The 25,593-nt window shown below is 35.7% G+C and overlaps 5 protein-coding genes across 5 annotated transcripts; 3 read left to right on the top strand and 2 right to left on the bottom strand.

Annotated features, from left to right (window-relative positions):
- The first annotated feature begins 2,957 nt into the window (after nucleotides 1-2,957).
- Phb2 (prohibitin 2) lies at nucleotides 2,958-4,034 on the top strand. The gene has a single exon (XM_077428111.1). It carries the CDS (start codon nucleotides 3,138-3,140, stop codon nucleotides 4,032-4,034), a length of 897 nt encoding a protein of 298 aa, XP_077284237.1. The 5' UTR covers nucleotides 2,958-3,137.
- A 521-nt stretch (nucleotides 4,035-4,555) lies between these two features.
- NdufV3 (NADH:ubiquinone oxidoreductase subunit V3) lies at nucleotides 4,556-4,932 on the bottom strand. Its single transcript, XM_077428112.1, has one exon. The coding sequence runs from the start codon at nucleotides 4,859-4,861 to the stop codon at nucleotides 4,556-4,558; it is 306 nt and encodes a 101-aa protein (XP_077284238.1). The 5' UTR covers nucleotides 4,862-4,932.
- An 885-nt stretch (nucleotides 4,933-5,817) lies between these two features.
- Rpn2 (Regulatory particle non-ATPase 2) lies at nucleotides 5,818-9,233 on the top strand. The gene is made up of 2 exons (XM_077428076.1): nucleotides 5,818-5,943; nucleotides 6,118-9,233. The coding sequence occupies exon 2, from the start codon at nucleotides 6,127-6,129 to the stop codon at nucleotides 9,118-9,120; it is 2,994 nt and encodes a 997-aa protein (XP_077284202.1). The 5' UTR covers nucleotides 5,818-5,943; nucleotides 6,118-6,126; the 3' UTR covers nucleotides 9,121-9,233.
- Nucleotides 9,234-9,629: 396 nt separating this feature from the next.
- Nucleotides 9,630-15,788, bottom strand: LOC143909101 (protein maelstrom homolog). Its single transcript, XM_077427003.1, has 10 exons — nucleotides 15,519-15,788; nucleotides 13,894-14,092; nucleotides 13,674-13,817; nucleotides 13,343-13,585; nucleotides 13,000-13,157; nucleotides 12,769-12,912; nucleotides 12,632-12,679; nucleotides 12,508-12,544; nucleotides 11,411-11,509; nucleotides 9,630-11,329 (listed from the first exon to the last, which is right to left on the bottom strand). Exons 1-10 carry the CDS (start codon nucleotides 15,786-15,788, stop codon nucleotides 11,304-11,306), a joined length of 1,368 nt encoding a protein of 455 aa, XP_077283129.1. The 3' UTR covers nucleotides 9,630-11,303.
- Nucleotides 15,789-22,306: 6,518 nt separating this feature from the next.
- LOC143909558 (uncharacterized) lies at nucleotides 22,307-25,351 on the top strand. The gene has a single exon (XM_077427601.1). The coding sequence runs from the start codon at nucleotides 22,450-22,452 to the stop codon at nucleotides 22,804-22,806; it is 357 nt and encodes a 118-aa protein (XP_077283727.1). The 5' UTR covers nucleotides 22,307-22,449; the 3' UTR covers nucleotides 22,807-25,351.
- The last annotated feature ends 242 nt before the right edge of the window (nucleotides 25,352-25,593 follow it).

The following is a 25,593-nucleotide window of genomic DNA, read 5'->3' on the forward strand; positions in this document are numbered from 1 at the left end:
GTTGCACGGTGTGGCCCGAGTCTTGTTGCATTGTCCTTCAGGTAGTAGCTTATCGCCTTTGGTACTAGTGAACTCCCAATGTAATTTATTGTTCATTAGCCGCCAATAGAGATAGGACTGGAAGCGTGCTTTTTCCAGGTAACGGGGCGTTTTGGGTCCATTTCCAGGAAACAGGGCAAACTACAAACCTAGAGAGCATAAAAAAAGATTAATCATAAAAATGAACAAAGTACGGTGAACAATGAACAATGAACTGTGCAAAATTGGTCCGCTCTTTAGCCGCCACTGTTGACAAAAACTTAAACTAACTGATGAAAAATGCATAACGCATTCACACACGTCCAAGTATGCATGACGCTCAAAGCTGGATCCAGTTGCATAAAAAACTCACCAATGAAATGAAACTCAACGATTTAATGACTGATGACTATTTTGTTTCTCTTATTTTCATAAGACTGTCTTGGAGTTGCGTTGAAATTTGACTATTGAGAATATGTTAATAATATATCAGTTTATAATAAACCAAAAGGCTGCCTGATCGAGCCAACACTAATCTAATATAACTTATTTCATATGACAGTAGTATTATTTAGAGTGAAACTGACACTCTAATTTTCCGGGAAAAAAACTTTGAATTCGCGATACATATATTTCTTCTGAATATTACGTACATTTATCTTCTAAAGAAAAATTTGAAATATTTCAGGTAGTTTCAAAAATTTGTATCGTTCATTCCATGCGAATTATATATGCATTCTCACAAATAAGTAAAAATGAAACTTTTTAAAATAACACCGAACTACGATTTATCAAGTTAAATTCTCTCATTGGTGCTAATGAACTCTAACCTATTAGCATAATGATAGTACAAAAAGTGTTATTGTATGTATATTTAAACTTTTTTGCTTTCGTGTTCTTTTTTTGATATCACTCCTTTTGTTAATCTAATTGACAAATTTTAAAGTTTGTAACTGGTAGTTTTCAAAATTTTCTTGAATACGTTCGAGATAGACTCGATCAATAAAAATATTAAAATTAATTGGCTCGCCAACCATCAGTTTCCCATAACGTTCAAGCACAGCCTCTCGAATATCTTCATCTCGCTCGTAGGCATCGGTGTTGCGAACCTTGCGGCATTCGAGAACAAATAAATAATCAATGATCTGCATGCATCAGCAATTAGTATACGTAAACTGGAAAAGCTGGAGAAGAAATGTCATTGCATTCACGTGTTGATTTTTCAGCGGGAACGAACGACTACCCCTCAACCCCCCCTGCCTATTCTTTTCATGCGCGCCGTCCTGCGGAAAAAACCTGAAAACATTTTCGTAACACGTACATTTTCGACCATCACGAAAATTTTTTTCATAATTATAATTTTTTTTATATTTTTAATGATTTTAATTTATTAAATAAGTATTATATCGAACGGATCTAATCCAATATAAAATATTGACATCCAACTTATCAAAAAAAAATAAATGCGACTAATAGCGTGCAATATAAAAACCATCAAAATATTTACAAGCAAATGCAACACCAGCTCTTTACGAAACATCAAGAGCAAATAATTATGCCACGCGTTCTCATTCATCAAAAACTGCTCTGGTAAGTAATGTGATAAAACCAGCGCACGTCTTAACATAATATAACTTTTTTATTACCTAATAATACCTAATACATAGATGGATTAAAATCTTCAATACCTTCATTTTGATTTTTAAATGCTTTTTATTATTACTAAATTATGTCCACAATATATCTTATATCTACATATTTTAAGAGCTACTAATCTACTTATAATTTTCTATTGTACATTTTTTTTTGGTAGTAATTATTAGAGCCCGGACCCAGAGGGTGCCGCGTATTGTTCAAATGTTGTAAATTATAGTTTTATATTATTCTAATGTTAATGTACAGCATAATAAGAAAAATAGCTCACCAAACCTATCAAAGCCTTTACCGAAAATTGTGTCTACTACAAAAATATCGGCAAATTAGTCGAATATTGTCACTAAAAACACGATCACGGAATATCTGATACTTGAAAACACGCGATCTGTAATACTAACGAGACTTGGAGTGCCAGATCTGTGATATTCGTGGAAATAATCCGATTATAAAATCAAAGATGTTGGTAGGTAGATATTATAGAACTATGTTTATGGTTCGGTTATTCGCAACAAAACAATGTGATACACGTCACTGAAATCTCGATCACGGAACACCTAGAACCTAAAAAAAATATTATGTATCAAGAGTTATCCACGCGAACTATCATACTAACGTGAACTGGAAAGCCAGATATTCTGTATTCATGATTTTCGTGTTTTGTCGGTAAACGGACTACTAGTCATATGTGAACCAGTCACAGGACAACCGGTCGCTCTAGATCGGTCACATGTGTCACGAGAAAAATCGGTCAGGAGAAAACTGGTCAAACCCTAAAACTGGTCACGAGAAAACTGGCCACACCCTAAAATCGAGTCACGAGAAAACTGGTTGACAGATTTTAGGGTGTGACCAGTTTTAGTGTGATCACGTGTGACCGTTCTAGAGCGACCGGTTGTCCTGTGACCGGTTCACATTTGACTAGTAATCACCGAACCGTTTTGTCGACAATGTTTGTCGTGTGCGCGATCGCAATGCACGAAATAGTCCATTTACCCTACTGTACATATGTATATAGATTTCGCATTTTTTTATTTATTTATTTTCTAAAACCATAGAAATATTAAGAATAGAGTCTCAACATTTATATATTAAAATGAAATAAATAGTAGAAATAACGATTACGTAATGATTTACGACGTGACATTACTTTGAGGTTATTGATAAAAATGATTACAATATGAGTTAGGTTCGTTTGAAATTTGCGAAAATTTTATATGTTTTAAACAAGCGTAATAGTTATATTGATACTGTGTATTGAAGAGCCAAATTTACCGATTGCACAATGTGTCGTCTTTTATTTGAAGATGACCAGTGGTGGCGAGCAGTGTCGACCAGCAAGCGATCGCTGGCAGCGTGCTAGTGCTACTACGAACCGGTCGAATTGGGTTCGCAAGGTTCAACCTCAAACCTGATACTACGTACTGTGTGGTGTACGATCGGAATCGAAATCGCAATCGCACAGCATGTCTCAGAAATTCGGTGAGATGGCTGGCAAATTCGGGGGCGGAGCACCCCCCGGCCTCTCCATTGCACTGAAACTGGCAGCCGTCGCCGGGTCGGCCGCTTACGCCATCTCCCAATCTATGTACACCGTCGAGGGTGGTCACCGCGCCATCATCTTCTCCAGACTCACCGGCGTCCAACAGGAAGTATTAGCCGAAGGTCTACATTTCCGCATACCCTGGTTCCAATACCCTATCATCTACGACATCCGGTCCAGGCCCAGGAAGATATCTTCACCCACCGGTTCTAAAGATTTGCAGATGGTCAACATTTCCCTTAGAGTACTATCCAGGCCCAACGCCTCAACCTTACCCATCATGTATAGACAGCTCGGATTAGACTATGATGAAAAAGTATTGCCTTCCATCTGCAATGAAGTTCTCAAAAGTGTCGTCGCCAAGTTCAATGCCTCTCAATTGATCACACAACGACAACAAGTCTCCTTGTTGATCCGAAGAGAATTGGTCGAGCGCGCTGCTGATTTCAACATCATCTTGGACGACGTATCTTTGACTGAACTCAGTTTCGGTAAGGAATATACTGCTGCCGTTGAAGCTAAACAGGTCGCACAACAGGAGGCGCAGAGAGCCGCCTTCGTCGTCGAAAGAGCTAAGCAGGAAAGACAGCAGAAGATTGTACAGGCCGAGGGAGAAGCCAAGTCAGCCGAGATGTTGGGTAAAGCCATGGGAATGAGTCCTGGATATCTTAAATTGAGGAAGATCCGCGCCGCTCAAAGTATATCTAGAATGATCGCCCAATCTCAAAATAGAGTGTTCCTGTCAAACAGTGGACTCATGATCAACTTGCAGGATCCTAGCTTTGACGACCTCTCTGAAAAGTTGACGAAAAAAAAGTAATATTTAATGCAGGAGATGCTGAGTGATGACCCGTCTGAAGAGGTTCCCATAGGTTCGGTCGATAGTAATGTGCCGGTTGATGATTCAGAGTTGGAATTCCTCAGACTCCTGACTGAGAGTAATGCTTTACCTATGTAGTTATGATTGAGTTAGTTGTATACTGTTGGGCATTTAATTACTGTCGATATGTAAGAATGATTTTTCTGTTATGCTGTAAAGATTTTTTTTTATAAATGAAAAACTATTTTTTTTATTTGATAATTTAATAATTCACATGTACATTAAGCCTCGTTATCAATAAATAAAAAATAAATAAAACGTACATTCTTTTATTTTATTTTTGTCCTGTTCTACAAACGAGTTCAATTTTGTAAACATAAAGTTCCAATGAAAATAATGTATGTACGTGTACACTGAATATTTTAACTACATTTATAAAATGTTATTTGCATTAAATAATATTGCAAAGCAATATACACAAGTGATTTCATGGTAAGCTAAAATTTAAACATCGAAGGCATTCAGCAGCTGCTAGGTTGGGGCAGCCTGAATTTGGACATTTCGACTTCTGCCTCGTAGTAGCTCATTGCGTGGTAGCAAAAATATTCGGGTACTTTGTAGGGTCCCGCTTTATCTTTGTCGACGTTGGGGCCCACCGGACCAGAGGCAGATTTCAGTACACTGCTTGACAATCCCGGGACGGAAGGTGGTTGTTTTGGGGCTGTTGGTGGTTGAGCGCCCCCCGTTTGTTGGCCGCCTCCGGCTCCCGCCTGCTGCGTCAGACGCCTCACTAGCCCCCGTGCGACGCTGTTGCCCCGTCCCAACATCTTTACTAATTCTAACCTCTTTTCGATTCACTGACGTAACTTGCTTTTCTTAGCTGTCAAAATCAATTGAAGGCAATAACGACAATATGCATGTGCATGCACAGAATTTTATTTAAAAATCTCTAGTCACCAAAAATTCATATTTATAAACTGGAACCGGTAAAATACTTCAAATTTAAATGTTAAGTTTTTGATATGATTCGGTGATAATTCGGCAAAAAGCGATCACGCGCACGTCACAAAAACTACATCCAGCGAAATATTGTACTGACGAGAAATCGAGTGCCAAATATTCTGTATTTAAGATTTTTGTGATAACGATTGTTGTGCGCGCGATCGCAATAATCCGTTTACTATATGTACATAAATTGAAATGGAAATACTAGTTATTGACCTCTTGGATTAAAACAATACATTATATATTCAATAACGATAAATGAATAAACGTACATATTGCTATCAGTTAATAATATCTCATTAGTACAATATTTCGATTGATAGAGTTTTTGGGTGCCAGATGTTCCGTGATCGAGATTTTAGTGACGTGTACGAGATCGCTTTTTTGCGAATAATCACTGAACCCATACATATATGTATATAAAACAGTAAACAGAAGTACCACTAACGGTACAAAAGATTTTCAGCATAGTCGCAAGGTTCTCTTTAGATATAAAATTCGCAGTTAATAATTATACGATAGCTGTATTATTTCACCTATCTTCGAAAGTTCGGTGATTATTTCGCACAAACTGATCTCGCACACGTCACTAAAATCTCGATCACGGAATATCTGGCACTCAAAAAACCACCCACCGTGAGTAGTCCAAGCGAGTCATCACAATATCGAGAATTCGAGTGCCAGATATTCCGTATTCGCGATTTTCATGGTCATGCGCGAGATCACCATGTGCGTAATTGTCCGTTTACTCTTTGAAATACATCATTCAATTTTGCACAATCACTATTGAGTTGGCTGTGCAGGGAATGCGAGCAGCGTCTCCCCCAATTGTCAACTCACGGTGTGCCGCTTCATACAACGATTACCAGTCGGTTTTTACTTCTGCGAACTGCTCGTCCTTTTGGTGAGATTTCTTCAACTAATTACAATTTATTTCATTATTAACCACATGAAACCTGACTGTGAGCGTCAATACATATCGAAAAGAACAACTCCAAATATGTAGTGTGTATTGTGGTTGGGTTTCATGGGGTCGAATGTTCCACATGTACTAAAACAAGGAATGCTTGGCTTGCAGCAGTGATAAATGATGGCGGGCGGAGTGCGCGTATCGTCATGCGCCGGCCTCATCTCCCTGTTGGAGGAACCGCGCCGAGAACTGCGAACCCTCGGCCTGCGCAGGCTCGTTGCTGTCGTCGACGAATTCTGGCCGGAGATCTCCGAGTCCGTGGAGAAACTCGAGCTGATGTGGGATTCAGCTGGTGACCAACTAGCAGCACTCGTAGCCTCCAAAGTCTACTACCATTTGGGAGAGTTCAGAGACTCCTTCGCGTACGCTCTCAAAGCTGGAGATGCATTCGACGTACACGACCGGTGTGAGTACGTGGACACTACCATCGCCAAGTGTATCGATCATTACATACAACAGAGGAATTCTTTCTCTGAAGATGTCGACCCCAAACTGGTCAACATCGTCGAGCGTATGTTCGAACGTTGCTTGAAAGACGGCCAACACCGACAGGCCGTAGGTCTCGCTTTAGAGACTCGTAGGATGGACGTATTCGAAGCTGCCATTCGAAAGGCCGATGATGTCGGTGCTATGTTGCAATATGCCTTCTCTGTAGTCATGAGCCTCATACAGAACAGAGCCTTCAGGAACACGGTGCTTCGTACGCTGGTGGAATTATACCGTGGACTTGCAACGCCCGATTATGTCAGTATGTGTCAATGTCTCATCTTTTTGGAAGATCCGCTGGCCGTTGCTGAAATTTTGGAAAAGCTGACTAAAGGGTCTGAAGAATCGATACTGATGGCCTATCAGATTGCTTTTGATTTGTATGATTCTGCTACTCAACAGTTCTTGGGTCAAGTCTTGCAGGCGTTGAGGACAGCGGCTCCCGTTCCGAGCGCTTTAGGTGGTAAACCAAAGCCACAAGGCGGTCCGTTTACTCCTTCAGAATCGGACACACCGCCACCTCCGGAACCACCCAAAGGAAACGAAAAGGATTTAGAAAGCTTAACCGAAGAGGAGAAGCATCACCAGATGCAGTTCGAAAAACTAGTATCCATTTTAGGAGGCGATGTATCGATCGGTTTACAATTGCAATTTTTGATTAGGTCAAATCATGCCGATATGCTCATACTTAAAAACACAAAGGACGCTATTCGCGTGTCTATCTGCCATACTGCTACGGTAATCGCTAATGCTTTCATGCACTCGGGTACAACGAGTGATCAATTCTTGAGGGATAACCTCGAGTGGCTGGCTCGAGCTACGAACTGGGCTAAACTCACCGCTACAGCTTCGTTGGGTGTGATTCATCGAGGTCACGAGACAGAGTCGTTGGCTCTCATGCAATCTTATCTACCAAAAGAGGCCGGTCCCAGCTCGGGATACTCCGAAGGAGGCGGTTTGTACGCTTTGGGATTGATACATGCCAATCACGGCGCTAATATCATAGATTATTTATTGGGACAACTGAAGGACGCTCAGAACGAGATGGTTCGACATGGAGGTTGCTTAGGATTGGGACTCGCCGCTATGGGCACACATAGACAAGATGTCTACGAACAACTTAAGTTCAATTTGTATCAAGACGATGCCGTCACCGGTGAGGCCGCTGGAATTGCAATGGGAATGGTAATGTTGGGATCTAGACACGCTGCTGCTATCGAAGATATGGTAGCCTACGCTCAAGAGACCCAACATGAGAAGATTTTACGCGGGTTGGCCGTCGGAATCGCACTCACAATGTATGGACGTTTGGAAGAAGCGGATGCGTTGGTAGATTTACTATTGAGAGACAAAGATCCTTTGTTGAGAAGAGCCGGCTGTTATACTTTGGCGACGGCTTACTGCGGCACTGGAAACAATGAAGCTATTAGAAAGTTGCTTCACGTTGCCGTTTCAGACGTTAACGACGATGTTAGACGAGCGGCAGTTACAGGTTTGGGTTTCCTTTTGTTCCGTACTCCGGAACAATGTCCGTCTGTTGTTTCGCTGTTAGCTGAATCTTACAATCCACATGTTAGGTACGGCGCGGCAATGGCACTCGGTATAGCGTGTGCTGGAACCGGCCAACGAGAAGCGATCGCCTTATTGGAGCCAATGTTGAAGTTTGATCCGGTCAACTTCGTCCGTCAAGGAGCCCTCATCGCTTCGGCTATGATTTTAATACAGCAGACAGAGGCTACGTGTCCCAAAGTCACCTTCTTCCGACAGTTGTACGCACAAGTCATATCAAACAAGCACGAGGATGTGATGGCTAAGTTTGGTGCTATCTTAGCGCAAGGTATCATCGATGCTGGCGGTCGTAACGTAACAGTTTCTCTGCTCTCAAGGACTGGTCACACGAATATGGTAGCCGTCGTAGGCATGTTAGCATTCACACAGTACTGGTACTGGTTCCCATTAGCTCATTGTCTCGCTTTAGCTTTTACTCCGACTTGTCTATTAGCTCTAAATTCTGACTTGAAGATGCCACAAATAGATATAAAGTCGAACGCTAAGCCATCGCTTTACGCTTATCCGGCACCTTTAGAAGAGAAGAAACGTGAGGAGAGGGAACGAGTTACGACTGCCGTACTGAGTATATCAGCTGCCAGGGCTAGAAGGCGTGCTCACGCTTCTGACAACAGTGGCATTACCAAAATGGAAGTGGATGAAGATGAGAAGAAACCCGAGAAGAAAACTAGCTCCAGCGTCGCCGTTGTCAAAAGCGAAACTGCCAGTACGTCCAAAGGGGATTCGAAAGACGCAAAGAAGGACGAGACCGCATCTGATGATAAGGAAAACAAGGATAGCAAAGAAGCCAAGGAGAAGAAAGAACCCGAGCCCGCATTTGAAATTTTGAACAATCCCACCCGCGTTTTAAGGCAACAGTTAAAGGTTATTTCTATGGAAGAAGATTCTGGATATACACCATTAAAAGATATTTCTATAGGTGGCATTGTAATGGTTCATCATAAAGCAGGCGGTGATCAAATTCTCGTCGAGCCTGTTGCGGCCTTCGGTCCTAAACCCGATGAAGATAAAGAACCCGAGCCTCCTGAACCTTTCGAATACACCGATTTAATTTAGAATGCTGATTTTCAATCCTAATAAAATGCATATTCATTTTGAAAGCTAAAATTTTATAATACTTTAAATTTTTGTTTACTGTCTAAATAAAATACTATTGAAATATAAATGTTTATAATTTTTTTTTCTGTCATATATATGTATATGTATAATATGTATAATGTCTGTGTAAGATAACGCTCGCCATGTCACAGCTAAACACTCAACAAAACAGATCAACAAAAACTTCCATATATACTGTTTGCTACCAAAGTCCTCTAGGGAAATCAGTCTGAGAATTTAGCGCCATCTATTGAAAATTTATTTTATTAATTTTTCTATTATGTTTTGTGTTGTTTATATGTAGGTAGGTAGGTATTTTTGCCAATTTTTTTCATATTGAACAATTAAATAAATACATTACATCTAATATATAATTTCTGTATGTTTGTGTTTTTGGTTCGTAGAATCTGTGACGTTCAATTTAATAAAAGAACATTAATATTTAAAAAGACTAAAACTATTCAAATAAATTTAATACAATGTTTACTATTAGATTGGCTATGTTTCAGTGGATTATATTACAAATATCCGAGCTAAACCGGGTAAAAACACTAAAAGGTATTGACACATTTCTTTTAATTTAATAACTTGATATGCCATAACCCATGCGATGATATTTCATCGGGCACAACACTAGTTTTAAAATAATTTCGTTCCATCCATGAGGTTGGTAAATCAAAAAGGAGGGAAGTACGTAGTAAGTATAGAACGAAACAAAGATTTGCAAATTCGTATTTTTTTTTTATTGATCACTTTTAGAGGTTTTTAACCATGGCAATTCCATATAAAATATATAAATAAACATCTGTCTCGTACATTAAAAATGATAAAATTCATTCATGATATAAACAATATAATCAAACAAAGATCTATCAATGTATTTGGTTGCCCTAAATATGTACATTAATCTTATTTTAACATCCATGTCAGAAAACACTAAATTGAAATTGTGATTCACAAATACTTATGGACTAACATTCATTAGTGGCCCAAGATACTTAGTTTCCCTCGAGATAATTAATTTAATTTTACTTTGCTTTTCTATATATAATAAAACACGGAACATCAATTGAAAAAGTTTTAAGATGATGAGAATATTCGACTTTGTTTATATGTATGTTGTTACCTTCCAATATGATGTGAGGTAAAATAATTATTTTGTATATATTATATTGATTGTTGGTTGTATGTTAGTTGAATTTCCCAGGCGATTGGAATTTTTAGGCCAGAAAAAAGTAGTTTTCGAGAAAAATAACGACAAATATACATTATACATGTTCAATAATATATAGGATGCTTAAACAAAACAGATGCGACAAGATTCATATATAAAAGTGATGTTAACAATACGTATCTCTAATCATGTCATGTAAAAATAATAAAAACGTATATCATTTAAAATTAGACTTAATTAAAAATGGTTGGTTGGAAAATCATTAACAATTGGAGAGAAGAAAAGTGCATACATACGTATGTATATCGCTATTCAGTCAATAATGTGCGTTTTGAGTTACATATATTATTTATAAAATAATAAGTCAAGGAATGTAAATATATGTAATATTTCATACAATTAACACGATTAATTAAAATTGACAAAAATCACTTTCAACCAGTCACTCGAAATATAAAAAATATATATGTATCTATCTACATATGTATATTTGAATAGTTTTTTTTATGAATAAGTGTATCGAATTTCGAAAAATAAATTTTTTGTCCAATCTAAGACGCATACATACATACATACATCCCATAGTCATACAATCTATAGTCAAAGACAATAAATCTATTGATCAACATAGTTTTTACACTAAGATAATAAAATATAATATGTTTAAATGGTCAGTATTGTTCACATAATACCAGCATCTTATCATTTATGGTAAATGGCAAGTGAGTGCAAATGTGACATTTGGTATCAGGCCGCTTAAAACTTACATTTAGTCATCACAATTATGTATGTACAAACTATAGTTTGTAACTTTTATCAACGAATAATTGAACAATTTCATCAATGAATTTCAATATCTTATCACAAAATATACCTATTATATAAGTTAGTTTGTCAGTATATTAAAAATATACTAAAGAAAACTATTAACTTAATTAGAGACATTTACAAGCGTCTTTTTGTAGATTTAATCTTTTTTCAGTAGCTGGTTACCTAAATAAAGAACACATAAGATGTTATCCAACAATATATGTAAATGCATACAATATGAAAAATATCATTTTAGAATTAAACCTCGGCCACGGCCTCGTCGAGATTTTGAAACTACAGGTTCAAAATCATTCGTTCCTGAATTTGGCGGAGCGGCAGATGCAGCTGCTTGATCATGTGGATCTAAAAACAAAAAAAAGTATTTTCACTGGGATGGTATTTCAAAGTGTTTGATTGAATTTTTGACTGAAAAAGTAATAGGTTTTGTAAATAAACACACATAACTCCCAAACCTTTCTATCAATTAAATTAAAAATTGGAATACAGCTTCTTTACAATTGTTTTTGAATGTATGAATAATCATAGTGTCATTAAGGTCAATTTCAATATCTGGAGATTTGAAATCGTTTCCGAAATTTGGAATATTATCGATCAATTCCTTGGAATGAAAGTCAAGCTTTAAACCATAGAAATATGTTTTTTTTTTTTAGATTTATACATCGATATTTTGGATAAAGACTGGTATGACATCAATGAATTGAAGTTTGAAACTAGATCTTTAACCGTTCGCCCGCGGCCATCTTCTATGGAAGCTTTGGGCGACAAGTCTGTAGCGCGGCTGTCTTCCATAGAATTTCTGAACTTTGCACGGGATTTTGAGGCTTATATGCGCCTATTTCAACTGTTAAGGTTCAAAATTGGTTGAATATATTACTAAGTTGAATGCCATCTATTCAATGGTTTAAAATGAATATATACCAGTCAAAAATTAGTTTTTTGTGGAACCATACTGAAACCTCGTCTATGTGACGTCACGTCTTCATACAATTATGAAGAATGATTATTTGACAATTAATCCAAATCTACGAGATATATTATGTATTTTATTGTTTAAAATAATACTTTATGTGTTAATTAACATATCTGGTTACTTGAGTAAATATTAAAATCTGTATTTAAGGTCGAAAACTCGATTGCCAAATTCGCGAAAAAGGTGCCGCATACAGGGCTTGTTCGCTATATTTATTGCCGCGGGCAAAGGGTTAAAGCAATACTTTTTTTACAGACATATATGTCTGTGTTCAGCAAACACTAAATTATAGGAAAAGTGACAATTCATTGATAATTCTTTTTTTTTGTTATTATTATTTAAGATTACAATGGATCCGAAATAAACTTACCATTTGCTGCATTTCCACGACTAGGACCTGGATTATTCTGAAATTCATTTTTTAAAACATTATAATAAGATATAATAAACGTACAGAAAGTATTGTAAAAAATATACACATAAAAATAACTTACAAATCTTCCTCGGCCAGTATTGTTGACTAGTCTTGTAGATCCAGGACCCTGAAGTTATAAAATAATATGAAACTAACATTTTTAAGCTACATACATACATAAATACGTGTAAATTAAATTAAAACGTTTATAATTACCACAGGATTAATTGTGATGGGGATGTGTCTACCGGGGATTAGCATTATACCGAGGTGATTGGCGCAGTGATCGCACACCATATAGCAAAGTTTTTTCACTCGTAACAAGCTGCAATTGTTGAACTCTTCAGCGTCCGTATGAAACTGAAAAGTATCAACAGAATTAACACACACGGAAATAGTAATTTAAGAATAAAACAGAATACATTTAGGACTTCATTGATCGGTTACCTCACATGCCAACTCTTTGATATATGCGAATGTGTTCAGAGACAACTCCTCACTAGCTACAGATAGCGGGTACTCGATATCTTCCAACGACACCTTATTCCGAAGTTTGTGGAAAAGTTTTGGCAGCAGATATACTTTAAACATCGATGAATCTTCTCCTGTAAATATACGTTAATATTATGACTATTAGTGAGATGAAACAGGCGATGTCGAGAGTCTGAAATAAGGAAGGTATGCTGGAAGTTTCGGTGGTTTAATACAGATCAGTTTGGAGACGCTTGATTAATTGTATAACAGCAGTGGTTAAAACTATGCATTTCATTTATCGATGTACAATAGATACCTGCTGCTTCACAAAGCTGGGCCAAAAAGCTGTTGACAGGTTTTACATCCTCTGATACTACATACAACGGCGGAAATGAGCCCTTGTTCTTGGGATTTTCAGTTGTGCAATTGTTCAAGAAATCTTTGATATCAGATAGCATTTTGACGTAATCGTTTTCCGCACCATCCACAGGCGGCATTGGGATGCCTATTGCTGCTGAAAACGCCATGGCATCGGATGCATATCCCAAAGGAATAACAGCTGAAATATTTATTTTAAGCTCGAGAGTATTTTTGAAATGTGTACGTACATATTTAAGCGAAATGTTAAATTGATTTGTAATACTAACACCCTACAATTGTGTGATAGGTTAAATCCACCCCTGTCTCCAGACAAAACATTGCAATTGCCACTTCACAGGTTACATACATCTGGTCTTTTGTAACGCAGTAATAGTTGGTGTTCATTACAAAGAATTGCTTTTTCAAAATATCTGAAATGAGATGAAAAAAAGTGTGAAACAATTACAACGGATTTCCCAAATTTATTATGAAGAAAAAACAAGTTACCGGTCTCAGCCGCCTGGTCTACACTATCGTTAATATCCAAGGTTTCTCTTTCCACCGCATTCTTAATGGCAGAAATCTCTTTGGCGATAACATCACAACTTACACCAGTGGATGTATACTTAGTTGTGGAACCTTTGGCGCCCTCTTTCTCCCGACGAGCCTTGTCCGTATAAATTTTCCTATCTTCGGGAGAGAGGCTCTAAAGTGTGCAATAAAAATATGTTTTTAAAATTTTGTAGAATTTAATCAAAGTCAAAAATATTCTCTAGAACTAATAATGCATCAGATCATCATTCATTCAAATCAAATACACCATCCACTGCTCTTCAATACGCTTTCACTCGTCTCAGTTTTGTGCAACTCTCATCGATCTCACTCCATACATTTTCCTAATTTCGTTTACTCATCTTCCTTTTACTCTTTTAAATTCTATTGGGTACAATTTTAACACTTATTTTGTCCATTCTTTTAGCCGGCCGTTGCCATTTCAATCTCTTCACTCTATCCACTCCTATCTTTACGAATAGTACATACATCTTATATTTGGAACAAACATCCCTTTCTCATCTGCAATAATTTTTTTTGTATTAATATTTACTAATTTTTATCAACTAAATTTTAAAGCTAGAATTAACAGGATAAATAATTCACCGATGTTGAAAATGTATGTAAATAATAGTTTTATCATTTCTTCCGAATGAAACATCCGGTTTTTGCCCCTTGTATAAATAAAATAGATAACACACACAGATAAGTTCTTTGCGTCTTGATTCAGAAACGTTTTGTGTACCAGAGGAGGCTTTAGCCGATTGAAAATTCTACTACAAAATATAGTCATTTACAATTTAATTTAAATCTACCTACTGATATTAATATGGTGAAATATTTGTTAATTATACTTATCGTTATTAACCTTTCCCTATTCATTACATAATTAGTAATTCCACAATTCTTCATATGTTCTGCCTTTCTTATCCACATACTCGGATCAAATTCAAACAGTTATTTTTCATCCAGACTTCAGCATATTGATTATTTCAACTATTCCTGCTCTCTCGGTAGCATGTCTTAAGCGTATGTTCCAATTTAGATCTGTTTGTGGATTTGGCAACCGTACATCCAAGCCAGAAAGGCTATTTTCTTCAAAATATACATCAATTTTAAATCGTAAATTTTCAAGAATTTATTTTTTATATTGATGAGCCGAGTTGTTCAGCATTGCTCATTGTGGGTTGAGTTTTTTTTATTAAAAAACGCAACTTTTTCAGAAAAATTTGAATCGAGGCTCCTCGATGTTGAGCCCTTCCACAACTTGCCGACAATCTAAGTCAGAGTACCATAATATAGTATACCAAATTTTTTTAAATTGTAGATTGAGAGGATACACACATAGTAGAAGTATTTTTTACTACATCTATGATCATGTTCAATTCTCGAGATATGTAACCTGGTTTCTGAAAGGTTTATACAATAATTAATAAGTAGGTGGAAATAATATAACAATAGGTGGACTGACGATGAGCTGAACGTATGGATCCGGTCATTCGTGGGGAAAATGAAAATGAGAGTGAGAGGTAAATAATTACAGGTTAGAATTACGATTAATAAGATAGTAGGAGCCGAACCTGCCAAACGTGAGAGAGTTCCTGACTGGCTTCATGCCACTCTCTGTCTCCGCGGTTCATGTTGACGAAATGCCAATATGCGTTGTGAGTGACGGTTCGTCTGCGGTTGTCTCCTTGGCCTCGGCCCGCGCCCCCGCCACCGCCCCCGCCCCCGCCCCAACCTCCGCCCCCGGCGCCCCCACCCGCGCCCCCGCCCTGGTTCGGCCCCCTTCCGCGCCCCCAGTCGCCCACTCCCTTGCTGTGGCCCTTTCTGGGGATCTTGTCGCCCATTTTTAGTTCACCGCGACTGATTTACACGCGCGTGCGGCCACTCCAAACCTCGAATGCCAGCTTGCGCTTAAATAGGCGCGCGATAACGAAATCCGCCCAAACCTGACCAAATACAGCCATTTTTTTATACATATTTTTTTTCCACTTTCGATTTGTAATTTAACGATTGGGCGCTTAAAAATATCCGCATTGCATATTTCATTTACTCTATCTCGTTAATTATTTTAAACCGTAAAATAGGATGTTGTGCAATTTTATGATTCGACGATTTCGTTGGCGGTGGCATATTTAAACATTTGCCAAATTCGATAAATAAATAAAAGTATAATACAAATATAAGTTTTAAATGTGTGAGATTGGTTTCGATTTAAATGTTGTGCAATTTTCTAACACGGAATCTGACGTTTGTGCAATGTTTTTTTGGAAATTAGATTATTACATACATACAGTGGTGGACTGGGACCGAAATCAGTGCATGCCAGGAGTCAAAGGGGGCCCACCCAGGGTTAAAAAAATTTGTCCCTCCCCATATAATAAAATTTTCTTCTTTCCATCACGCTAAAAATCAAGGGAAAAAAAAAATTTAAAAAATGGGAATAAAGAAATTTAGGTACAAGAAAAATGGCAAAAGCAAAATAGATCCATAAATTACATTGTATTTTTCGTTTTAAGCCTTGTCCTAGGTAAATAGAATGCATCATAAAAGAATGCGGCATAATCAGGGACGTCATTTCAGCGTTTTCTTGGGGGGCAGGCAAAGATTGGTCAAATATAATTTTTTTTCCAAAAATCTTTTTTATATCGGAATAAAAATGGAAAATATTCTTTGCATACAACTTTTTCATATTCATATTTGAGTTATAAAATATGAAAAAAATAAGCTTATTTTTGGAAAAATAATTATAAAAAAATATTATGTAAAAAGTGAAAATTTTTTCCACAATTCTTCACATGGTCAACAAAAATCCACCATCAAACTGAGTCACTAAAAAACTATCAATTAATTTAATTTCTACCGACTGTCTTTTCACTTTATCTATGTACATATGTACGTAATAACAATTGATCAAGTTTTGTGATCATGTGAAAATTCGAACTCAGAATCAGTTCAATCAGTTTTCTCGTGACCAATTTTAGGGTGTGACCAGTTTTCTCGTGACCAGTTTTAGTGTGACGGGTGATCACGTGTGACCGATCTAGAGCGACCGGTTGTCCTGTGACTGGTTTACTTATGACTAGTAGTCCGTTTACTACAAATATACCAGGAAGGCTTAACATGTAAACCCCAAATGCGCCTTCCTGGTCCACATAATTATTACATAGATACATGTAAATCTAAACAATATCTGACATCTATGGTCAGATATTACAAACATCGTATTAATAAGATAAATAATGATGAATAACTTTCATGTAACAATACGAATTTTATATTCGATAAACAACCACAGAGACATCTATGGTGAGCAATATGGCGAAACCTAAGATATAACAATAACTAAAGGTTCGCAACAGAAAATTGGGAAGGAAACGCCAATTTTACAGGAATCGTTTCAATGAAAATCAGAAAAATTGGCAAATTCTGATAAGAAACGATCGGCCTTGACAAACCAAGGTCTGACCAACAGCGAGACTTGGCGGGAATCGAACTCGTAACAACAAGTACGAAATAATTCAACATTCACCACTAGATCACGCTGCTGGTTAATCACATTGCGGTGGTCACAAAGACAATTTTTTCCATTAAAATCGCGAATACGCAATATTTCGCTCTCAAGTTCTCGTTAGTATGATAGTTATCGTTAGTATGATGGATTTTTCGGCTGCCAGATGTTCAATTATAGAGATTTTAGGGACTTTGTGACCAGTAATCACCGAACGGTTTTTTTTTGGCTATTTTTCTATAAGGGTAATATTCAATTGTTAAATAATGAAAGTGTATTGGCAGTACAATTAGATTTCTCGTTGTTAAATCCGCTATAGAGGAATCTAGCACTTTAATTATGGAAAAATACGCTGCAAAAATTTTCAGCCCAATAACACGATTTACATTCTTTCCTAAAGTTTTTGTAGTGGCAGTTAAGCATTTTAGAAGCATGTTATCCTTATTAATGTCACAGGCAATTTTTTTTTCGAAAAACTACACTTTATTTTATTTTTCATGTGTAAGATAAAACCTGTTGATCCTGTAAATTAATTTTTCTTTATGTATGTATGTACATATATCTGAGATTCATGAATATTTCAATTCACATTCGTCTACCTACTTATTCCATGGAATCGTTTAGGATAAAAATTTGCTTGTTTATCCGCCACCGAATAGTTCGGTGATTAATTATTATTCCGCACAAAACGATCTCGCGCACGTTACTAAAATCTCGATTACGGAACATCTGGCACCCGAAAATTCCATTCATCGAGATTTACCCACATGAAATATCATACTACCCAGAACACGAGTGCTAGATAATCCGTATTCGCGATTTTCGTGGCAAAGATTTTCGTTTGCGCGATCGTGAATGTGCGAAATAATCCATTTACCCCACTGAACAGATGTAAATATGTACTCGTATGCTGGGCCGCTGAGAGGAATCCCGGGCCCTGGGAAAAATTGATTTAAGATCCTATGACAAACTAAAAATAAAAGATCTTATAGATATATTTTTAATAATCAAAAAATCTATCAGAACTAAAAATAGAAAAATACCTATGTATATGTTGGTTGTTATTTTTTAAAATAATTGAATAAGAAAGTATGAACATATTATGATATAACAGGTAAGAAAAAAATAAACACTTAGCATAAAATAAATACATGTATTTTTATGTAGAATTCCCGTTTCTGTTCCCGTTCCCGTTCCCACTCCCGTTCCCGTTACAGTTTCCGTTCCCGTTCCCGTTTTCTGACATATTTGTTGACGTGGGCCATCCGCTGTGTGTTTGTGGTACAGCCCTGAATGGTAAGTACATTGGAGTGCGAGGTAGGCGTGGCGCGATTTTTGTTACACTCGCGGAGTGATGCGTTGAAGGCGGGATAACTTTACTTTCGCGTCAGCAAAATTGTAATTACGAATATTATTATTAAGAGGTTTTTTCCCGTTTTTTTTGTTCAAAATAATCTTCCCGGACATGCATGCAACAAATCCTGAAAGTTCCATCGTAATCGGTTCAGTGGTTTAGGAGCCAATTTTTTAGGACATTCAACTTTATATATATGTATACATAGAAGATAATATAAAATATCAATATAGGTCTGTCCTATATGCCCCTCGAGTAGTCCGGGCTCTGGAACTTTACCCTGGCACCACCCCCTCCCCTCTTGTCGGTCCTGTATATGTATGTATGTACATATGTACATACATACTGGTTAGCACAAAGTTTTAAAGAATGTCGTGTATTTTTATTGAATTAGAGGACGTGTATATGTTGTCTTGTCTTAATTTTTTGGCATTTGATTCACTTTAAGATTTTGCTGTACTTATTTGTACAAAATGAACACGTAGTTCGATGTTTGCCATAAAGAGTAATTTATCGAGATCCTCGGTTTAGTTAACTAAGGAATGGTTTATATGTACACACATACATACATATGTATATGTATATTATATCCAAGTACTATATATGTATATACATACATATAACATTCAAATATGTATATTATATAATACTAATAGCAAAATATGATTTCTACCTACCTACATATTACTTAAAGGTAATCAAAATTAGTTATCAATCAGTAGTAATCAAAATTTAAAAAAAAGTTGTGTTTTTTTATTAAAATACGTTTGTGTGAAAAACTAACGATATTATATCTATAATAATAGATAGCAGTAATTAAATGACAAGGAAGAATTTTGGGATTATTACTAAGAATACTATATGTAGGTATGAATCTTAATTGAGCATGAATTTCTGTTTATTTTATCTCATATTTTATCTCGTATGTGTCCTTCAATTTTTCAAAAATCTTGTTTTAATTGGTATAGTATTGTTTTTATTTCCTGAAGGATACCTGATAATTCTAACGATAATTACGAGTGAGAATGATTATTAATATTCAGTAGTAACTTTTTAATTAACTCTAATAATGTAGTTTACTCGATGAAATGCCGTATTCGCAAGCGTCTTATTAGCTTTCTTTCGAGCTAATTTAATCTAAGTATTTATAATTTATATACATATGTACATATGTGTAAATATTATGTATGCAATATACTATAATACAATTTTGTATGAATTATAAGCGTGTAAACCCGAATAGATTTCAGTAGTTAGAACCATACGAATACACTTTTTAATTTTGAATATTTGATCTGAAATTAAACTTTGATTCAATTATTATTAATGAAATGCTAAGAATTGATAATAAACTGCATAAAATAACAATCAAACGATGACCAAAGAAGAGCTGTATCTACATTAAAGTGACCACTTTTTTCAAATTGAAAACCAGGACATTTTTCCTAAAATATATTTCTAAATACTTAAATTACTTAAAACGTCGATGAACGTTAAAGAATTATGGACGCACATAAATGATAGTAAGAAATCGATTTCAATATTTATATGAGGAGGTTGTCGGCCGGCTGCGTGCGAAACTTTCGTAAAAATGTCGAAAAAATTAATTAATTTCCTTGAATGCTCTTACAAATTTCTACACAAGACTGGTTAAAGTTATACTAGTGTTATCAATAGTATAATTGCTAATGCAAACATTTTAAAGTTTCAGCATTCAAATGCGTTTTATTACTGGACCACTAATAGTTCCTGGTAAACAGAGAATATTTTCGACTAATTTTAAGTAAATGGCTTTGAATATTTAAATAAAATAGTATTATTGGATGAAAAAATCTACTGGTTTTATTTCACGATTAGGCATGACAGTTTTTTAAAACCAGTACGAGCGGTCACCTTTATTTTAACATAATTTTGTAAATAGTTTTTTGATCTCTTTTTCATATTATGCTGGACATTAACATTAGAATTATATAATACTATGATTACTTTAAAAATTAAATCATAATTATAAAATAGAAAATGATCAGTAGATCAGTAGCTATTAAAAAATATATATGATGTATTGTGAACATAAGTTAGTAATAAAATAGCATTTCAAAATCAAAATCAAATTTTAACATAATATAAGGTATATCATCAACTATACATCAACTTTGACTTTGAAATTTCGCATTGGTTTTGAATTTAAAAAATTAATGTGTGACATCATTTTGAATATAGATATCGATGCAATATATTTGAAGCCATTACGTTCGAAAGTGGCGGAAGTCCAATTTTCAGTTCCAAAAACACTATGTTTGACTGTATTCACAAAATTGTTATCACTTATTTTAATTCGATATGTGTAGAATCTCGGAAAAGCAGAATAAACGTATTACAGGCCACCAGTATTTTTAAATATTTTTAAATGCATAACATTATATCTAATGTTTTGCGAAATATTTGCCACTTTCAAAGATAACGGCTCATATTATATACTATTAGATAAAAAAAAGTACTGGTTATCTGTCCTAATAAGTTGTGAGACATAATCAGTACACAGTACATCTGTCCTGTATACTTTTTTATTTAATAGATGGATACAAATACAAATTGTTCAGCGAAAATATTGGCAAATTAGTCAAATGTTGTTTCCATTTATCAGGAACAAATGCATAAGCTGAAGGATTTTTACTTTGATGAACAATATATACTGCAGTGATAAAACGAAATTGAATGTTGAAACCTTAAAAGGTTTGCTAATCACTTAGAATAATTTAAACCAGTCTTTTGTAGAATTTTATAAGCGCATTAAAGAAAATTAATTAATTTTTTCATAAATGTGCGTCCACGATTCTTTAATCTTATTAATTCCCTATCGTCTGGAATAAAAAAGTTATTATTATTATTATAAGTCTTCGTTTTAAATAAACTATTTAGAAATACGTTTTTGGAAAAAAAGTTTTATTTAATTTTTAAATACTAAACAAATCTAGAAAAAGAAATATTTGAAAAAAAGTACTTTTTCGAAATTTTTGTCGAAATAAATCGATTGGTCGCAGGCACAGGACTTGATCTTGAATACGTGGAAAGTTTTCCACTATGTCCATCGATGGAAATATAAAAATTCGCGTTTTTCACCGTACATACATTATTGGGTGTACTTTTATATTGTACAAAACATATTACTCATATAATATTCAACGTGTTGCAAAATATTTATCAACACTGCCCTCACGACTCGGCACGTGTCGAACGATGCATCGAACACAAACAGAATTTTTCATCGAACTCTGGAAAAGCGTCGGTCATTTTCCAAACACAGAAACGTCATATACAGATAAATTTCGAATCAAGTTCAAACGACACAGTTGCATCACGGTTACGAATCGAACACACACATTCATATGTAGTGGCACGCTGAGTCACGTTTGTTGACAGACCGAGCATCGCACCTAACCGAAAACTGTTTGCGATCCCTGACCGAATAAAAATAGCCGAAACACGCAGTCCTCGTCTCAGTCGACATCAGACGCTCTACGAAGTAGGTTCTGGCTTTGAAAGCTCGACGAGATTGCATACGAGTCGAATCCACAGCAGTTCGCAGTCTGATCCGAGTCGTCACGGAGTTCGCACGCGCGTTGATAATACCCTCAAAGCAAACATGGCCTTCATGATGCCGGTGATGAAGAACGACTGGGACATATACAAGAGCAACCGGTCGAGGAAAACTTCGGAAAACACTCGATCTCGCAAAGTGTCCGAGTCCAAGTCGGAGTCTTTGGGACATGCGAGTCCCGTCACCGGGTCCCTGGGGGCTTCCCCCGCCCACCGCAGTGTACCCTCAATGATGGGGGTCCCCCAGAGGGCGATGCGCCCCCCGAGACCCGCTCGCTCACTATCCTGCTCCCCCCCGGCGCCCCCCCAGGAAAAGTTCCACACCCGGCTGGTAGACAAGTTGAGGCGTACGCTGCTGCGCAAGGACAAGAGTGTTGCAGCAGATGACGAGAGGTCCTCCTGAGGCGAGCCCCCCGAGCCCCCGGAGACGCCGCCCCTGCCGGAGCCCCGGCGGGATCTTGCGCGGTCTGCGTGACCGTAGGCCCTCTGCAACCTCCTCCTCGCGTTCTAAATCGCATTCTTTGAAAATCGCAACATTTCAAGCAGCTCAAGACGATGCGTTTAGATCCATCATTGTATCTCGAGAGCCACAAGGAAAACCTTGGAAAACCAAAATGAAAATGTTCACTTTCACCGTCTTTCGAGATACAATGGTAGGTTTACAGTCGACGAGGGGTGTTTGACGGTCACATCAAGCGTTGACCCAATTCAGAATTCATTCGCAAGGGAACGTCTGTTCGTTCTTGGCACTAATCTCTTAAATTACCTATAGACAACTTTCGCATTTTTTTTAAGCAAATGTGCGCAAATTCGTGACATCTACTATATGTGGGCTTTGGTTGTTTCACATATTCAGTTACACGGTTGGTAACACACGAGCCGTTATATTTGAAAGTGGCCAAGTCCACTTTTCTTCATTTCGATATATGTCTGTCTATTCTTAATCTAGAAATCGAGACATTCTATCATCGTTATTTCGAGACATTCTGGACATTATTCTTAATCTAGAAATCGAGAAATATCTGTCTATATATTCGTCAGTTCGAGACATTCTGGACATATCGAATTAAAATAAGTGAACAATTAGTGAATTAAGTCAGAAAGAAATGGAGTTTTTGGAATTGAAAATTGGACTTCAAATATAACGGCTCATATATGCAAATCTGATCATTCAACCACGTAAACAGTTCAGTTAATCAAAAATATTCTGAGGCTTTTAGTAATAAAGATGTTTTTATATGAATCGAATCAAGAATGGGATGGGGGTAATCTTATTCGATTTGTTATCTGTATTATAATATAAATAACGGTCAAAATTTAACGAAAATGCATATATATAGCTTTACGCAATAATTAGTCACTATTGTGCAAAAACGATTATTTTCGTTTTAAATCGACGTGACGTTTCTCATTTATACATTTGTATTGTTTACATTTAACTGAAAATAAACAAACAATACGCTTACAATTTGTACAGTTGAAAAAAAATGCAAGCACATAATTGCAGATACGAAGGTCGCAGTGATTTAGAATTATGCATAGTTACGATCATAATATGTAATATATTGTAATTTGAATAGTATTATTGTATAATTTGATTTTATATTATTGGGAATAGTATGAAAGTGCTGCCTTTAATTTGATTAAGTTTATATTGATTTTTTGTTTAATTGTTCACATGTATGAATGTGCGTATTTAATACACATGTCAGTGTACATATGTGTGTACGTGAAACGGTGATGAATAGATTGAAATTGTGTCGAAATTTAGTACGTAATCTTATCGATGGGAAAAGTGTGGAAATTACACACGTAGGCATCGTATTTTCTTGTCGGCAGCTCACATAAGAACAATTCTATGTAGATTTGAAATTAAATTTATTATAATTATAATGACGCATATCGATCATATTCTATGAATATGCTTGTGATTTTGGCGAGAAAATATGTGTTTATTGTGATAATAGTTGAAGATTTGATCATTTGTTTGATATTCGTGCTAACGAATGTTCAATGCGTTGCAAAAATAGTGCAGTGTAATTTTTTTTATTATTTATTTAAATATCGAATCTGAGTGGCCTTAACCACATCGCCAGTGTTCCTCAATTGTCTGTAACACAATATGTATGTATCTTTAAAACCAAATCGAAAACAATAATTTTTCCATAGTGAGAATTTAGCTATCATCAAATCATTAAGTATTTCATCGATTTTTTATTAATAATAATTTATCATTTCGATTTAATAGTTCTGTTATCGCCTTATAATAACACACTCGCATACTATGTATTATACATTTTGTATTATATGTATTATTATCGATGAAATGATAAGACTGCAATTTACTTTAAGGCATATGAATATATGTAAATTATATGTAGTTGAAATTTTCGCTTTAAATTGACTATTTAAATGTAATACATTTGTTATATATTAATAGTGTTGTCTATTTCGTACGCTCTTGTGCGTCTCAAAAAATATAATATATTTATTTATTGTTAAGAAAATGTATGAAACTTGCACTTTTTATTTTTATTTAAATTATTCTTCATTTACATCTGATTTTTAACTGCACTTTTTTCATTTATTATTGTACCAGAAAAAGTAATTATATTTCTCCAATACAAAATACAAAGTGTTCATTGTATTATTATTATTATACGTATTTATGTGTAGCGCAATTGATGTAAAATTGGTATTTTTATATTGTATCTAAATACGATGTACAATATTACTATACACAGTCGTCATATAAAATTGGTTTTGTTGCATCGTTTATGATATGTAGATTCAGACATAATTTTTTACAATTTTATACCATTTAAAAAAGTGTATTATGTATGTACATTTTTATTTTAAAAGGCTTGCTGTGAACGATAATAGTGTTTATTGTTATAACATAAAAATAATTTATTTTGTGGCGTTGGAAATACATGTGGAGTTTACAAAGCTTAATATTTTGTTTTATTCAATTATTTATTTTTATAATTATTTTCCCCTTATTTTGTATTATATTCATACTATACAGCAATGAACGGAAAACACTACTTCTATTCATACTATAAAGCAACGCAAGTTATGGCCGGGTGTACGGCAAAATCGGCTTACATTTACATTATAGAACGCGTCGATACGGCGCAATATTGCTTTCGTTGAGTCAATATTGTCACAATATGACGTTTCAGAGAAT

This window comes from Arctopsyche grandis, chromosome 3 (genome assembly GCF_051622035.1).
Source record: "Arctopsyche grandis isolate Sample6627 chromosome 3, ASM5162203v2, whole genome shotgun sequence".
Classification (NCBI taxonomy): domain Eukaryota; kingdom Metazoa; phylum Arthropoda; class Insecta; order Trichoptera; family Hydropsychidae; genus Arctopsyche; species Arctopsyche grandis.

Excerpts from the sequence above, each read along its gene's own strand:
- NdufV3 (XM_077428112.1), bottom strand. The coding sequence starts at position 4,861 with ATGTTGGGACGGGGCAACAGCGTCGCACGGGGGCTAGTGAGGCGTCTG.
- LOC143909558 (XM_077427601.1), top strand. The coding sequence starts at position 22,450 with ATGGCCTTCATGATGCCGGTGATGAAGAACGACTGGGACATATACAAG.
- Rpn2 (XM_077428076.1), top strand. The coding sequence starts at position 6,127 with ATGATGGCGGGCGGAGTGCGCGTATCGTCATGCGCCGGCCTCATCTCC.
- Phb2 (XM_077428111.1), top strand. The coding sequence starts at position 3,138 with ATGTCTCAGAAATTCGGTGAGATGGCTGGCAAATTCGGGGGCGGAGCA.
- LOC143909101 (XM_077427003.1), bottom strand. The coding sequence starts at position 15,788 with ATGGGCGACAAGATCCCCAGAAAGGGCCACAGCAAGGGAGTGGGCGAC. Across the intron at positions 13,586-13,673 it reads CTATCACACAATTGTAGGGT|CTGTTATTCCTTTGGGATAT; the intron begins GTTAGTATTACA and ends TAAATATTTCAG. Across the intron at positions 12,913-12,999 it reads TCAAAGAGTTGGCATGTGAG|TTTCATACGGACGCTGAAGA; the intron begins GTAACCGATCAA and ends GATACTTTTCAG.